This window comes from Oryctolagus cuniculus, chromosome 3 (genome assembly GCF_051225735.1).
Source record: "Oryctolagus cuniculus isolate XC-2025 breed Fujian yellow rabbit chromosome 3, ASM5122573v1, whole genome shotgun sequence".
Classification (NCBI taxonomy): domain Eukaryota; kingdom Metazoa; phylum Chordata; class Mammalia; order Lagomorpha; family Leporidae; genus Oryctolagus; species Oryctolagus cuniculus.
Window position 1 is genome coordinate 174349526 of NC_142869.1, and position 15484 is coordinate 174365009.

Below are 15484 nucleotides of genomic sequence, written 5' to 3' on the forward strand. Positions count from 1 at the left end.
TCCTTCTGTTGGTTCACCCCCCAAATGGCTGCTATGGCCGGCGCGCTGCGCCAATCCGAAGCCAGGAGCCAGATGCTTCCTCCTGGTCTCCCATGCGAGTGCAGGGCCCAAGCACTTGGGCCATCCTCCACTGCCTTCCTGGGCCACAGCAGAGAGCTAGACTGGAAGAGGAGCAACCGGGACAGAACCAGCACCCCAACCGGGACTAGAACCTGGAGTGCCGGCACCACAGGCGGAGGAATAGCCTAATGAGCTGAGGCACCAGCCAGCTATGATTTTTTTTTAAAAAACTGAGGTCTTCAGGTCTGTAATGGTTTTGGGTGGTGAAAGGAAGGTATGGTAGAAAAACTTGAGGTGAAAATGTCCATTTTGATAAGATGTTTTCAGGGGGTCACTAAAATCACTAACAAAATTGTTGATCAGCCACGTGAATTCCAATGCAGCTTCCCACAGAGGCATCCTGGGAAGCAGTGGATGTTTCAAGTGTGTGGATCCTGCCACCCATGTGGGAGAGCTGGATAGAGTTCTGGGCTCCTAGCTTCAGTCTGGCCTAGCTCTGGATGTTGAAGGCATCTGGAGAATGACACGGGGACATAAGATTCTCTCTCTCTGTTGCTTTGCCTTTCAAGTAGATGTAAATAAATAAACTTTTTTAAAAGATCATTAATTTTTAAACATGTAACAAAAGCTAACTTGTTGCAAAAGCTAACAAAGTGAATGAAATATACCACAATTTTAGTTACATGGTTAACATACCTCTTTGAGAAACATATACATTAGGAATACAATAAAATTAATAAGCATTAATAATCTTCTGATTTACCGGCGCTGCTGCTCACTAGGCTAATCCTCCACCTTGCAGCGCCGGCACACCAGGTTCTAGTCCCAGTCGGGTAGCCGGATTCTGTCCCGGTTGCCCCTCTTCCAGGCCAGCTCTCTGCTGTGGCCAGGGAGGACAGTGGAGGATGGCCCAGGTGCTTGGGCCCTGCACCCCATGGGAGACCAGGAAAAGCACCTGGCTCCTGGCTCCTGCCATCGGATCAGCGCAGTGCACCGGCCGCAGCGGCCATTGGAGGGTGAACCAACGGCAAAGGAAGACCTTTCTCTCTGTCTCTCTCTCTCACTGTCCACTCTGCCTGTCAAAAAAAAACAAAAAACAAAAAACAAACTTCTGATTTAACAGAACAAATTTATAGGTTTTACCAAATAATAAGCCTAGTGTAGAAAATAAATGTTTTAAGTACAGGATGTGTACAAAAGTTGAGTATGTAATAGATCACAATGAGGTCATCACAATGAAGTCTCAACAGATCTTTAAAAATCTGTTTCATTGTGATCAAAATTCTCTTACTGTGATATTAACTTAGACATAAAATAAGCCTTTTAAACAAATTCCCTATGCTTAGAAATTTTAAAAGTATACTCCTAAAGAAACCATACTCACAAGGCAATTTTAGAACTTAACAACATTGAAAGTTCTATGTTTCAAATTTGAGAGGAATTCTAAGTATTCTTTTAGAATGATACTCAGGAAAAAAATCATTCATATATAATTCATATATGTATATATATGTATACATATATATGATATATATACTATACTAGTATATATATATATACACTATATATATACTAGTATGTATATATATACACACTAGTTTCAAAGTCCACTCAGAAACAGGGAAAAGGGAGATTGTAAGTGCTTACTTTCTCATACAGTTAGCTAGCCAATCCCTTCTTACATGATCTTATAGCACTTTGTAACTTCCTGTGATATACCAGTTACATTACAATTTTTAATGGCTGATAGAAACAGGCTTTGCTTTGAGGGATATGAATTGTCAGGTATCTGGAATATCAAAAAACTAAAGGATGAGACAGAGCCTAGATACTATTAATCTACCTCTCCTTTCCCACTATTATAGAGATGAAGAAATTTAAGCATGTGACTTTCCTCAAATATCTCATGGCCCAAGCCTCTTGGCTACAGTGTGATGTTCTTTGCAGTACACCATGCAACAACCTTCTGTGTATTACCAATATTTTTTTTTTAATTTTTTAAAAAGATTTATTTATTTATTTAGGCCGGGGTCGCGGCTCACTAGGCTAATCCTCCGCCTAGCAGCGCCGGCACACCGGCTTCTAGTCCCGGTCGGGGCGCCGGATTCTGTCCCGGTTGCCCCTCTTCCAGGCCAGCCCTCTGCTGTAGCCAGGGAGTGCAGTGGAGGATGGCCCAGGTGCTTGGGCCCTGCACCCCATGGGAGACCAGGAAAAGCACCTGGCTCCTGGCTCCTGCCATCGGATCAGCGCGGTGCGCCGGCCGCGGCGGCCATTGGAGGGTGAACCAACGGCAAAGGAAGACCTTTCTCTCTGTCTCTCTCTCTCACTGTCCACTCTGCCTGTCAAAAAAAAAAAAAAAAAGATTTATTTATTTATTTGAAAGTCAGAGTTACACAGAGAGAGGAGAGGCAGAGAGAGAAAGAGGTCTTCCGTCTGATGGTTCACTCCACAGATGGCCGCAACGGCCGGAGCTGTGCTGATCCGAAGCCAGGAGCCAGGAGATTCTTCTGGGTCTCCCACACGAGTGCAGGAACCCAAGGACTTGGGCCATCCTCCACTGCTTTCCCAGGCCATAGCAGAGAACTGGATTGGAAGCGGAACAGCCGGGACTCGAACCGGTGCCCATATGGGATGCCGGTGCTTCAGGCCAGGGCGTTAACCAGCTGTGCCACAGTGCCAGCCCCCGATATTGTTTTTAAAGTTTCTGTTCATTAATTCACGAATTCATTTGAAAGATAGAGATCTTTCTTTCACTGGCCCACTCCCCAAATGCCTGCAACACCCAGGGCTGGTTCAGGCTGAAGCCAGGAGCCCAGAACTTAATCTGGGTCTCCCAAATCCAAGTTCTTGAGCCATTATCTCCTGCTTGTGGGGAGCAACTCGGACTATACTGTTACTGGAATTAAGACTTATTCTATGCATCTGCTCTCCCGCAATATGGCGCTGGGAGAGAAGAAAACAGCTTCTACACAGCTGCCTCCAGTTCAGCCAATAAACTGTAGGACTTGCTCCTGATTGGAGGAGAGCAGCGTACTCGGCGTGTGGGCAGCCGAGTTGGGATTGGCAGAGGAGGATTATAAAGGAGGAGAGAGACGGCATGCACCAGGAACATCTAAGGGGAACATCTAAGGGGAACACCTGTGCAGCCCCCGAGAGAGCCGGCCGGCGGTGTGCCGCTCCCCTGCGGAAGTGGGGAATGTGGCCAGGGGGAACTGCCCTTCCACGGAGGTGGAAGGGACAGTAGCCAACCCGGGAAGGACCAGCAGCAAACCCGGAGAGGGCCGAGCAGATGAAAGAACAGCGCAGGGTCCTGTGTCGTTCCTCCACGAAGAGGGGGAGCGACACTGCTTGCCAGGATGCAGGAAGCTGGAGGCAGGAGCACAGTGGGGAGTCAAACCCAGGCACTGCCACCCAACATGCTGATGCCCCAAGCAACACCCAACCATGTCTCCAAATGCTGACCACAATCCATGTTACTTTGGTATTGTTTTCTAAAGAGTTACTTTATTTATGTTTAAGACAGGCAGAGAGAGAAAGAGATCTTCCATTCACTGGTTCACTCCCCAAATTGCTGCAACATAGAAGACAGCTGGATGGGAAATGGAGCAGCCAGGACTCAAACGGTGCCCATGTGGGAAGCCGGCACTGCAGGTGGCAGCTTTACCTGCTACGCCACAATGCTGGCCTCTTTTTTTTTTTTTTTTTTTTTTTTTAAGATTTATTTATTTATTTGAAAGAGTTACACACAGAGAGAAGGAGAGGCAGAGAGAGAGAGGTCTTCCGTCTACTGGTCCACTCCCCAATTGGCCACAATGGCTGGAGCTGTGCCGATCCAAAGCCAGGAGCCAGGAGCCTCTTTCAGGTGTTCGACATGGGTGCAGGGGCCCAAGGATTTGGGTCATCTTCCACTGCTTTCCCAGGCCACTTCAGAGAGCTGGATCAGAAGTGCAGCAGTCAGAACTTGAACCGGCGCCCATATGGGATGCTGGCACCGCAGGCAGCTTTACCTGCCACGCCACAGCACCGGCCCCCACCTTGTTTTTTGAAAGCCTGTGTCCCTCCGCACAAGATGGCAAATACTCATTGATGACTTTATTCATTTAAATGTATTATACCTTCATCATTTAAAAAAATCATCTATTATTTTTCACTTTATGTTTCTGTGTGAGAGCAAACTGTTGAAATCCTTACTTAATGTATACTAAGCTGATCTTCTATATATTAAGATAATCGAAAATGAATCTTGATGTGAATGGAAGGGGAGAGGGAGTGGGAAAGGGGAGGGTAGTGGGTGGGAGGGACGGTATGTGGGGGAAGCCATTGTAATCCATAAATCGTACTTTGGAAATTTATATTCATTAAATAAAAGTTAAAAAAATGTATTATACCATATCCAAGATAATCAAAAATGTAAAGAATGTTCTGTGTGTCCTTCACTCCACAATAAGATTAGCAACACTTGGGGCTGGCGTTATGGCAGAGCAGGTAAAACTGCCCCTGTGCCACCAGCATCCCATGTGGGTGAAAGTTCCTGTCCCAGCTGCTCCACTTCTGATCCAGCTCCTTGCTAGTGGCCTAGGAAAAGCAGCAGCAGATGACCCAGCAGCAGGTGTGGGCCCCTGCCACCCATGGGAGAGACCTGGAAGAAGGTCCTGAGTCCTAGTTTTGGCCTAGCTCAGCACTGGGGAGTGAGTAACCCAGCGGATGGAAGATTCTCTCTCTCTCTCTCTCTCTCTCTCTCTCTCTCTCTCTCTCCAGCTCTTTCAAATAAATAAATAAAATATTTTTAAAAAGACATTAGCAATACCCACAGCCCACATATGTCACCTGCCCTGATTTCAATCTTTTCACTGCACCCTTCCCCACCCCAGGTCCTGGAGATAAACAGTATTCCAAACTGGGTGTTTATCATTCCTGCACGTATATACTTTTCCTGTGTGTCACTCCTAAATAACAAGCAGTGCTATTTTACCTATTTTTCTTCCTCAAAGATTTATTTATTTATTCGGGAGGCAGAATTACAGAGAGAGACTGAAGGGGTGAGAGAGAGAGAAGGAGAGAGAGAGAGATCTTCTATCTGCTGGCTCACTCCCCAAATGGCCACAAGGCCAGGGCTGGGCCAAGCTGAAGCCAGGATCCTGGAACTCCATCCGGGTCTCCCATGTGGGTGGCAGGGGCCAGTTACTTGGGCCATCTTCCACTGCTTTCCCAGGCATATGGGCAGGGAGCTGAATCAAAGCTTAGCAGCTGGGACACGCAAGCCAGAGCTCACATGGAATGCCAGCATTGCCGGCGGTGGCCCACCCCGCGGCGCTACAACTCCGGCCCCTTACATATCTTAAAGTTTCTGTAAGTGATGTCCTCCCATGTATACTCTGCAGCACACTCTCTCACTCCTATGCTAAGGATATTATCCATGCTGATATTTAGCCATAGTTCATTTTTTCTTTGCTGCCAGTTTTCAATATATGAGAAAAAAGCCGCACGTAAGTGATCCTCTCTGACAGTAGTAGACATTTACATTACTTGGCTGGTTTTGCTCTTAAAACAAGGCGGTAGGAGAGTCTTGATGTGGTCCCCGGGGCAAACACACGCAGAAGCTGCACGGGGAGCCTCGCTGCGTGATGGGCCTGCGCTTCCTCAGAAGCAGACAGGCTTCTCCCCGACTAGCAGTGAGGAGACTCCTGTGCGCTCACTGCCCGCTCGTTTTTTTCCTTTTCTGTGAATTCACTGTGCATAACTTTACACGTTTTCCTCTTGGGGAGTCTTGGGTTTTCAGAAGTTGCTTATCTACTCATCCCTTCTTGTAAATATCTTTTCCCGTCTGAGATGTTGTTTTTGCTCAATCTTATCATGTCTTTTGATTGAAAAAAAAGTTTTAATCTTAACCTAACATAGTGGCCTTACCTTTGAACTTTTACTTTCTGCTTCTCTAAATATTTAAGCAGCGATATTTATGTAAACAAATCCACTCAGCATTCACACTGCACAATAGGATTTTTAAGCTTGTTGACAATACCTACCTGCACTATAAATCCACAGACAACTTACCATAGCAGGTGATATGGTATGGTATGGTGGCATGATAGTTTAGTCAGCAGAATACTGTAGCAAGGCAGCCAAGCTATCTGTATAAGGACCATGTCTTCTACTGCCTGTAATTTCCAGTTGAAGAACAATTTTCTCATCTACCATGTAAATCATTTTCCTTGACGTCAGCTATGAGATGGCTTGCAAATTTAGCTGCTCTGTGTGAAGGTGCTAGTGATGGAGGATTCTGTGAACCGTGCAAGCTTCCAGGACCCTGAAAGTGTCACTGGGATGCAATAGGGACACCTCTTACAAAAGACTGGGCGTCAGCAGGGCAGCCCGAATTGTATGAAAGGATAAAGCTGCACCTGGCCTGCGATTTTCTAGATCCTGAATGTATCACTTCCATTCAATAACGGGGCTCTCATGTGCCCTACTTCACGAGAGTGGACAACTTGATATTTGTTGGCAAGCTGAGTTTTCTTCACTCAGGGCCACAGGCAGCTGATAATTGATCTTCCAAGAAATAGAATCCTTAGCAGCCTGCTGGTTCAGCTCTCAGGACACTAATCTCAGTGGTTCTGCTCAGGTGCCTGCTCCATTTTCAAGGAGGGTCATAACCTTAACTGGGTATTACAACAACTTTGTTTCGCCATCATTCAAATGCCAGTGCTTTTTAACAATGTGAAGATGAGACTGAATATGAGTATGAGCTGTTTTTTGTGTTATTAAAATACGCTCTGCCTTTCAAGTGCCTAAATAAATAAAATCTTTTTTTTTTTTTTTTTGACAGGCAGAGTTAGACAGTGAGAGAGACAGAGAGAAAGGTCTTCCTTTTCCATTTGTTCACTCCGCTAATGGGCGCTACAGCTGGCATGCTGCGCCGATCCGAAGCCAGGAGCCAGGTGCTTCCTCCTGGTCTCCCATGCAGGTGCAGGGCCCAAGCACTTGGGCCATCCTCCACTGCCTTCCTGGGCCACAGCAGAGAGCTGGCCTGGAAGAGGAGCAACCGGAACAGAATCCGGCGCCCCGACTGGGACTAGAACCCAGAGTGCTGGTGCCACAGGTGGAGGATTAGCCTAGTGAGCCATGGCGCTGGCCGTAAAATCTTTTTTAAAAATCACAGTTAACATTTGGGTGACAGTTCAGCAATCAACAAGGAGATTTAGTTACTTTTATTGCACACAGCCTTTGAAACAGTTAGAGAGAGAGACAGAGGAGGGGGAGATTTTCTATCCACTGGGTCACTCCCCAGATGGCCACAATAGCAGGGCTGGGCCAGGACAAAGCCAGGAGTCAAGCCCTTCTTCCAGGTCTCCCATGTGGGTGACAGGGGCCCAAGCACTTAGGCTATCTTCTGCTGTTTTTCCCAGGCCATTAGCAGGGAGCTGGATCAGAAGTTGAGCTTCTGGAGCTTGAACTGGCACTCACATGGGATGCCAGTGTCACAGGCAGAAGCTTACCCACCACACCACAACACTGGTCCCTGCAACAAAGTTTACAAACTTTTTTAATCCTTTCAGGCACATGGGCCTGTGATGGGGGGGAGGGGCACTTTTAAAGAGCTTACAGCCCTCAAGTCCTTTTTATTATGATGGCAAACATGGGGGCTTTGTGGTGCAGTTTGCCTACATCCCATATGGGCCCCAGTGTGAATCTCTAAGCAAATCTAGTTAGCATTCACACAGCACAATACCTTTAGCCGCTATGCCGCAATGCCTGTTCCTCCCTTATTTTTTAGAATCTAAGACATACATAGGTCCTAGTATTACCAGTTTTTTTCAGTCATGGGCTTATAGCTATAAGTTGACCAACTGGCCAAAATGCTCCTTAGGGGACTCAGATAATATTGAGCTGGTACCTCCATATTCAAAGACAAAACAGAACAAAAAAAGAAATGTGCCAGTCCCAAAGAAGCACAAATTTTATTGCGCCAAGGCCACATGAGGCGTAAATTTTATTGAACCAAGTCAAATTTTTCAGTTAGGAGTTCAGAAGAACCAGAACCCAAAAGAGAAGGGAACAGAATCCCCAGCTCGCAGCCCCCCTCCCCCACCCCAACAGAAGTTAATTAACAGTGCCACAGATGCCCCATGGAGGGCAGGGAAGTCATTCCTAACTGCCCCTCCCCCAGCAATGGGGCATTAAGTCTTTGCGTGCACACCAGGCGACTTGCCCAGGTGGCCAGGCTGTTACTGCGGCTTCCAGAATCTGTTTTCTTTTCCTCAAGGTTTGAGCCACGGGGGCCACGCCCTCACCGGGGGAGAGGGGACGAGTCCCTTAGAAGCAAAGCAGTTCCAGCAGCTATAGGGGCTGTCCCCACTCTCCCTTCTAGAAGACAGAGCCCCTGCTGCTGGAGGCTTCATAGCCACTTGGGGTGACCCCTCACCGCTCTAACAGCAGACTCCCCTGTGGGAAGTCGCAGCACGGTGCACACCACCACTACAGTGGCTGGCTAAACACCAGATTGGCTACCAGAAGCCCAGTCCTTTTCGATGGTGTTAAATCAGAGGAATGAGGCCAAGGTTTGAGGATGAAGGAGAGAAAAAGCGTAATCCATTTGTGGGTGCAGAGGGTAGTGTGGGGAGCAACTCGGACTAGACTAAGTTACTGGAATTAAGACTTATTCTATGCATCTGCTCTCCCACAGTATGGCGCTGGGAGAGGAGTGAACAGCTTCTATGCAGCTGCCTCCAGTTCGACCAATAAACTGCAGGAGCTGCTCCTGATTGGAGGAGAGCAGTGTGCTCGGCGTATGGGTAGCAGAGTTGGGATTGGTGGAGAGGACTATAAAGGAGGAGAGAGACAACATGCACCAGGAACATCCGGATAACATCTGAGCAGCCCCCGAGAGAGCCGGCCGGCGGTGTGCCACTCCCCCGTGGAAGTGGGGAAAGTGGCAGGGGGAGCCGCCCCTCCACGGAGGTGGAGGGACAGCAGCCAACCCGGGAAGGACCAGCAGATGAAAGAACAGCGCAGGGTCCTGTGTCGTTCCTCCACGAAGAGGGGGAGCAACATAATGGTGCCGTGACTCGGATATGAAGCCTAGGAGGGATAACGGTGCCGTGACTCGGATAGGAAACCTAGGAGGGAAGAAGCGGGAAAATACTGGAGAGGGAGACTAGCAAAGAGCCTAGGGAAAAGCCGGACGGAAAAAGTGCAGGAAGAAATCTAGGGGTGAAAGTGAAAGTGAAAGCTAGAAGAAACTTAGACTCGGATATGAACTGTGGGGAGAAGCCAGGAGAAATGAGAGAAATATTGTTGGAAGAAACTTAGGAAAAGAACCGGGTAGAGAAAGATATAAGCTAGGGAAAGTGAAGCCGTGGGGGCAGGCCGAAGCAGAGACGTGAGCTAGGTTGGGATTCGTCAAGTCAGCCCGGAGAGCAAAAGGCGAAAAACTAAAACCAGAAGCGGAGACGTAAGCTAGGTTGGAATCCGTCAGATTAGCCCGGGGAGCAAAAGACGGGAAGCCAAACTGAGAAGCGGAGACATAAGCTAGGTTGGGATCCGTCAGATTAGCCTGGGGAGCAAAAGACGGGAAGCCAAACTGGGAGCGGAGACATAAACTAGGTTGGAATCCGTCAGATTAGCCCGGGGAGCAAAAGACGGGAAGCCAAACTGGGAGCGGAGACGTAAGCTAGGTTGGAATTCGTCAGGTTAGCCCGGGGAACTTAGACTGAAAACCGAGAAGCAGAAACGTGAGCTAGGCTGTGATTCGCAGAAGCCGCCGCGCGCAGAGAAAGCGCGTGGGGCACAAGCGGAGAGAGAGAGCACTGGGCGCGAGTAGATAGGGAGCGCGGGGCTAGCACGGAGGCCATGGGGCGGGTGCGAAAAGGCGTGGAGACCACCGAGCGTGCGCAAAGCCGGGAAGCCCTGCAGATGAGAGAAGCGTGGGCTGAAGCTGCGCAGAGCTGAGAAGTCGCCTCGGGGCGGGCGCCGGGAAGCCGCAGGGATAAGAGAAACAGAAGTATAGAAGTAAAATGAAAGAAATAGGAATGCTGGCAGATAGAAGTAAAATAAGAGAAATAGGAATGCCCGGAGATAGAGAAATAGAGAAAAATAAGGCCTCCCCACAACATGGCAATGAGAGGACTTGGATTCGGTCTGCCTGATTAGGCGATAAGCACCAGCAGGCAGCTCGAGCAGAATATCCACTGCAGGTCACCAAAGACAGACACGTTATCAACACCAATAAGTCTCCCCACAATACGGCAATGAGAAGGCTTGGATTCGGTCTGCCTGATTAGTAAGGCGATAAGCACCTGCAGGCAGTTCTAGCAGAGCGTGCGCTGCAGGGCACCGAACACAAGCATGCATCAGTGCCTAAAAACCTCCTCACAACATGGCGAAAAGAGGACCCGGATTCGGTTTGCCTGATTGGTAGGGCTTGTAAGCACCTGTGGGCAACTCTAGCAAGCAGAGCAGAGTGTGCGACGTGGGGCACCAAAGACAGGCGCGTATCAACGCCAAAAAATAAAAAGAAAGGGGGATCTGTGGGGAGCAACTCGGACTAGACTAAGTTACTGGAATTAAGACTTATTCTATGCATCTGCTCTCCCACAGTATGGCGCTGGGAGAGGAGTGAACAGCTTCTATGCAGCTGCCTCCAGTTCGACCAATAAACTGCAGGAGCTGCTCCTGATTGGAGGAGAGCAGTGTGCTCGGCGTGTGGGCAGCCGAGTTGGGATTGGTGGAAGAGGACTATAAAGGAGGAGAGAGACAACATGCACCAGGAACATCCGGATAACATCTGAGCAGCCCCCCCAGAGAGCCGGCCCGCGGTGTGCCACTCCCCCATGGAAGTGGGGAAAGTGGCAGGGGGAGCCGCCCCTCCACGGAGGTGGAAGGGTCGGTAGCCAACCCGGGAAGGACCAGCAGCAAACCCGGGGAGGACCGAGCAGACAAAAGAACAGCGCAGGGTCCTGTGTCGTTCCTCCACGAAGAGGGGAGCGACAGGTAGCAGACTTGGGTCTGAAGAACTATTGTCTTGTTCAGTGAAGGCCGTCTGGGGCCTTTTTTTTTTTTTTTTTTTGACAGGCAGAGTGGACAGTGAGAGAGACAGAGAGAAAGGTCTTCCTTTTCCCGTTGGTTCACCCCCCAATGGCCACTGCAGCCGGTGCACCTGCACCGGTGCACCGCGCTGATCCGAAGCCAGGAGCCAGGTGCTTCTGGTCTCCCATGCGGGTGCAGGACCCCAGCACTTAGACCATCCTCCACTGCTGGACTGGAAGAGGAGCAACCAGGACAGAATCCAGCGCCCCGAGCGGGACTAGAACCCAGGGTGCTGACGCCGCAGGCGGAGGATTAGCCTAGTGAGCCGCAGAGCCGGCTGGTCTGGGGGCTTTTAAGGAGTGCAAAGGGGAGTGTGGGCTGTTGAGGACGTGACTAATGGCAAGTCAGGAGTGGGTGTGTGCTGAAGACACTTGTGGGTCTGACAACAGGGTATTTTATCAATCTCAAGTCGATGCAATCCTTGAGAAAATTGCTTGGCTTTAATTCGAGGAGGTCACAGCAAGATGGTCTGCACAACTACGCAGGTGCAAAACGTTATTTGACTGGAAGCTGAAAGAGAAAACGGATTGTGTTTCATCAACCAGCATGAGGCCCGCTGAGCCTACAGCCTCTGCTCGTTGCGTCCTCACTTATTTGTACCCCACACTCCCCATTACAGCAAACCCAGTCCTCTGCGCATGCCGACTGAGGAGGGCCAGACACTGCGACTTCAGCTTGCTACCCCAGGGCCCGCTTCTGGAAATTCTCAAACAAGTGCTATTTGTTAAATTGAACAGATGCTCTAGTCAGTCGTAGGTTCAGTAGTTAGCTTTTGATCATCAGAAAGTAAGAAGAGGCCCGTGCCGTGGCTCACTAGGCTAATCCTCCACCTGCGGCGCCGGCATCCCGGGTTCTAGTCCCAGTCGGGGCGCCGGATTCTGTCCCGGTTGCCCCTCTTCCAGGCCAGCTCTCTGCTGTGGCCAGGGAGTGCAGTGGAGGATGGCCCAAGTGCTTGGGCCCTGCACCCGCAAGGGAGACCAGGAGAAGCACCTGGCTCCTGGCTTCGGATTTGCGCGGTGCGCCAACTGCAGTGGCCATTGTGGGGTGAACCAACGGCAAAGGAAGACCTTTCTCTCTGTCTCTCTCTCACTGTCCACTCTGCCTGTCAAAAAAAAAAAAAGTAAGAAGAAAAATAAAAGATATTTTCGGTACAGTTACATCACCTTCTTTCCAGGCTCATCGACTAACTCCCTTGCTTGGTTCTGGGGGGTCACCTCACAGACGAACCCTCCCTGAACCCCATCCTTGTCTCAGATTCTGCTTTGAGAAGGAAACAAACCAGCCCACCACCACCACCCCGCTCTGTCAGTCTTTGTCTAGGAAGAGCGCGTCTCCCCTCCTGTCGCTTCTCCCGCCACGTTCACCTTTCTCTCCAGTTGTGCACCTGTTGGCCTCGCTGGAGAGCCGAGGGTCGCCCCCCGCAGGTGGGCTGTGGCCGCGACTGCTCCTCCCGCCCGCAGGGGGCGCTGTGGGGAGGCGCGCCTGCGCTCCCGACCGCGGCGACCCAGCACGCGCCCCGCAGCGGTGGCGCGGGGTTTGCGGGAAAGACCTGGAGGTCGGCGGAGCGGTGGACCGAGGGGCTGGAGCTGGGCGGGAGCGCCGGGGCCATGGCCGAGCGGGCTCGGGTAAGGCGGGCTGCCGCGCGCGGACGCGCGGTGTCGGGGCTCGGGTCGGGGGAACGCATCCTGCGGGTCCTCGTGGGCGGGTGGGCTAGGGCTGAGTCGGGGTCGCCTGGGTGCCGGGTGTCGGGTCTAGGCCCAAAAGGGAGTCCTTGGCCGAACCACGGAACAAAGCCGAGCGTGGACGCTGGCCGGGGAGAGACCCCGCGGGCGGAGCCGACGGGGGAAGGCACGGATGCGAGGGCGGGTGGCCGCGCCGCCGCGGTCCGTCCTGGCACGGTGCGAAGATCCCAGGCTCTGAGCGCTGGAGCTTGGATGTCAGAATTCGGCGGCTCGCGGGAGGGTGCAGGGAAAGAGGACGTAAAACCCAACTGGGGGTGCCGATTGATGGTTTAGGGTTTGTTGAAACCGGAGTTCAGAGGGCGTGGCTGATTTTCATGTGTTCTTTATGCGCCTTTCCATTAGGCACGTTTGCTAAGTGAATTAATGAGATCATAAACTTGACAATGACCTGTATGATCGCAACACAAAACATAACGTTCCAGGATTGAATCTACAAAAGAGATGCAGGACCTTGATAGAGACAATTGTGAATAAATGGGGGATATGTCATGGCCATAGACGGAAGGACTAGTAAAAATGCTATTAAATTCAAGTGACAGTATGATTTGTGTGAGCTTAAACAGATTCTAAAATTCATTTGAAAAAATTACAGTAGCCCCTCCCCCCGCAATCCACAGCAAATAGTAAGAACCTTGTAATTCAATACCCTTTTCATCTTAACTAAGCATTTATCATGTAATGTGGCACAACTTTTGAGGTAGGATAACAACCCTACACAGATTTCTTTCTCCTGCTCACAAATTCACAGACGATTCATTGTTATTGTAGGTCTTAGCGATGTCAGCAGGACAAATTTTTTATCAGATGAATTTTCTTTCACATTACAGCTTCTCTTTGCCAAATCCGAAGTGACAGCATTACCACTCTAGTGCTTTGGACCATTGTTAGTAAGACAAAGTTACTTGACCACAAGCGCTGCAGTGTTGGGACAGTTGACTTTATAAACAAAAAGGCGACTGAGTGACTGAGAGGCAGGTAGCATATACAGTGAGGATTCCCTGGACCAAAGAATGGTGCCTGTCTGGGGTGGGACACAGTAGGATGGCATGAAGTTTCATCATGCTACTCAGAACCTCATGCAGTTTAAAACAAATTCTGGAGTTGTCCATTTCATATTTTCAGACTAGTTAACCACGGGTAACCCTAACCATGGGAAACAAAACCAGTTAATGGAGGACTACTGTAAAAGTAAAAACAGAAATATGATTCAGAAAAAAGAACTAAGGGAGAATTTTCCTACCAGATAACACTGTCAGTCTATAGAGTAGATGCAGTACTGTTTTGTGCAGGGGTAGACAAAGAGAGCAGGAGAAACAACACAGAACACAGATGCAGAGAATGTCCTGAGTTGCATAGTTCTGTTCCCCCTCCCCCCACCCCAACTCATGGCCTTGCTGGAACTTCAGATTGTGAACTTATTTGGCAACAGGGTTGTTGCAGAAGTAAATTTTTTTAAGTCTCACTTTTTAAAAAATTTATATATTTACTTACTTATTTGAAAGGTAGAGAGAGATCTTCTATTCACTGGTTCACTTGCCAGATGGCCTCAATGGTGGGGTTTGGGCCAGGCCGAAGCCAGGAGCCTGATATGTTTTCCAGGTGTCCGCGTGGGTCAGGGGACTAGGCATTTGGGCCATCTTCTGCTTTCCCAGGTGCATTAGCAGGGAGCTGGATTGGGAATGGAGCAGCTGGCACTCAAATTGGTGCTCACATGGGCAGGTGGCAGCTTAACCCATTGTGCCACGACATTGGCCCCCATAGGGCTAATTGATCAAGATGAGGTCATGGAGTAGGGTAAGGGCATTGAACCAGCCTGGCTTATGCCCACATCAGGAAAGTCACACAGCCACGTGACAGTGGAGGAGTGGTTGGATTATGCAGTTACAGGCCCAGGAGCACCAAGGATGCCGCGGTCCCTCTCCTCGAAGGCATGCAGAGATTCTCCGCAGGAGCCCTGAGGGAGGGCAGGCTCTGCCAACGCCTTGGTTTCAGGCCCGGCTTCCAGACCGTGCGGGAAGAAGTTTCTGTTGTTTTAAGCCTCCGAGTTTGTGGTATTTTGTTCAGCCGCTCCAACACAGAGACCTTCAGATGTGGTATTGTCACAGTTGATCTTTCCATCCCGGGAAAACATTGATAGGTCATTAACTTATGCCACAATAAATTATATTCTGATAAACTAAAAATCTAACCGTAGCTGGCGCCGCGGCTCACTAGGCTAATCCTCCTCCTGCGGCGCCGGCACCGCGGGTTCTAGTCCCGGTCGGGGCACCGGATTCTGTCCCGGTTGCCCCTCTTCCAGGCCAGCTCTCTGCTGTGGCCAGGGAGTGCAGTGGAGGATGGCCCAAGTGCTTGGGCCCTGCACCCCATGGGAGACCAGGATAAGTGCCTGGCTCCTGCCATCGGATCAGCGCGGTGCGCTGGCCGCAGTGCACCGGCCACGGCGGCCATTGGAGGGTGAACCAACGGCAAAAGGAAGACCTTTCTCTCTGTCTCTCTCTCTCACTGTCCATTCTGCCTGTCAAAAAAAAAAAAAAAAAAAAAAAACACAAAACTAAGCAGACCAGGGCCGGTGCTGTGGCTCAGCGGGTTAACGCCCTGGC

General features: G+C 50.1%; 1 protein-coding gene across 2 annotated transcripts in view; it reads left to right on the plus strand.

The window, feature by feature from the left end:
* Positions 1-15484, plus strand: part of LOC100353522 (zinc finger protein 786) — a 59427-nt gene that overhangs the window by 30646 nt on the left and 13297 nt on the right. Inside the window, exon 1 of one of the 2 annotated variants that reach the window (XM_008258053.5) lies at positions 12626-12767. The exons of the other annotated variant lie outside the window; for it this stretch is intronic. Coding sequence (XP_008256275.3) covers positions 12750-12767 — 18 coding nt within the window. The 5' untranslated portion in view covers positions 12626-12749. Of the gene's footprint in view, positions 1-12625; positions 12768-15484 lie in introns of those variants that run through there. 2 annotated transcript variants of the gene reach the window in all.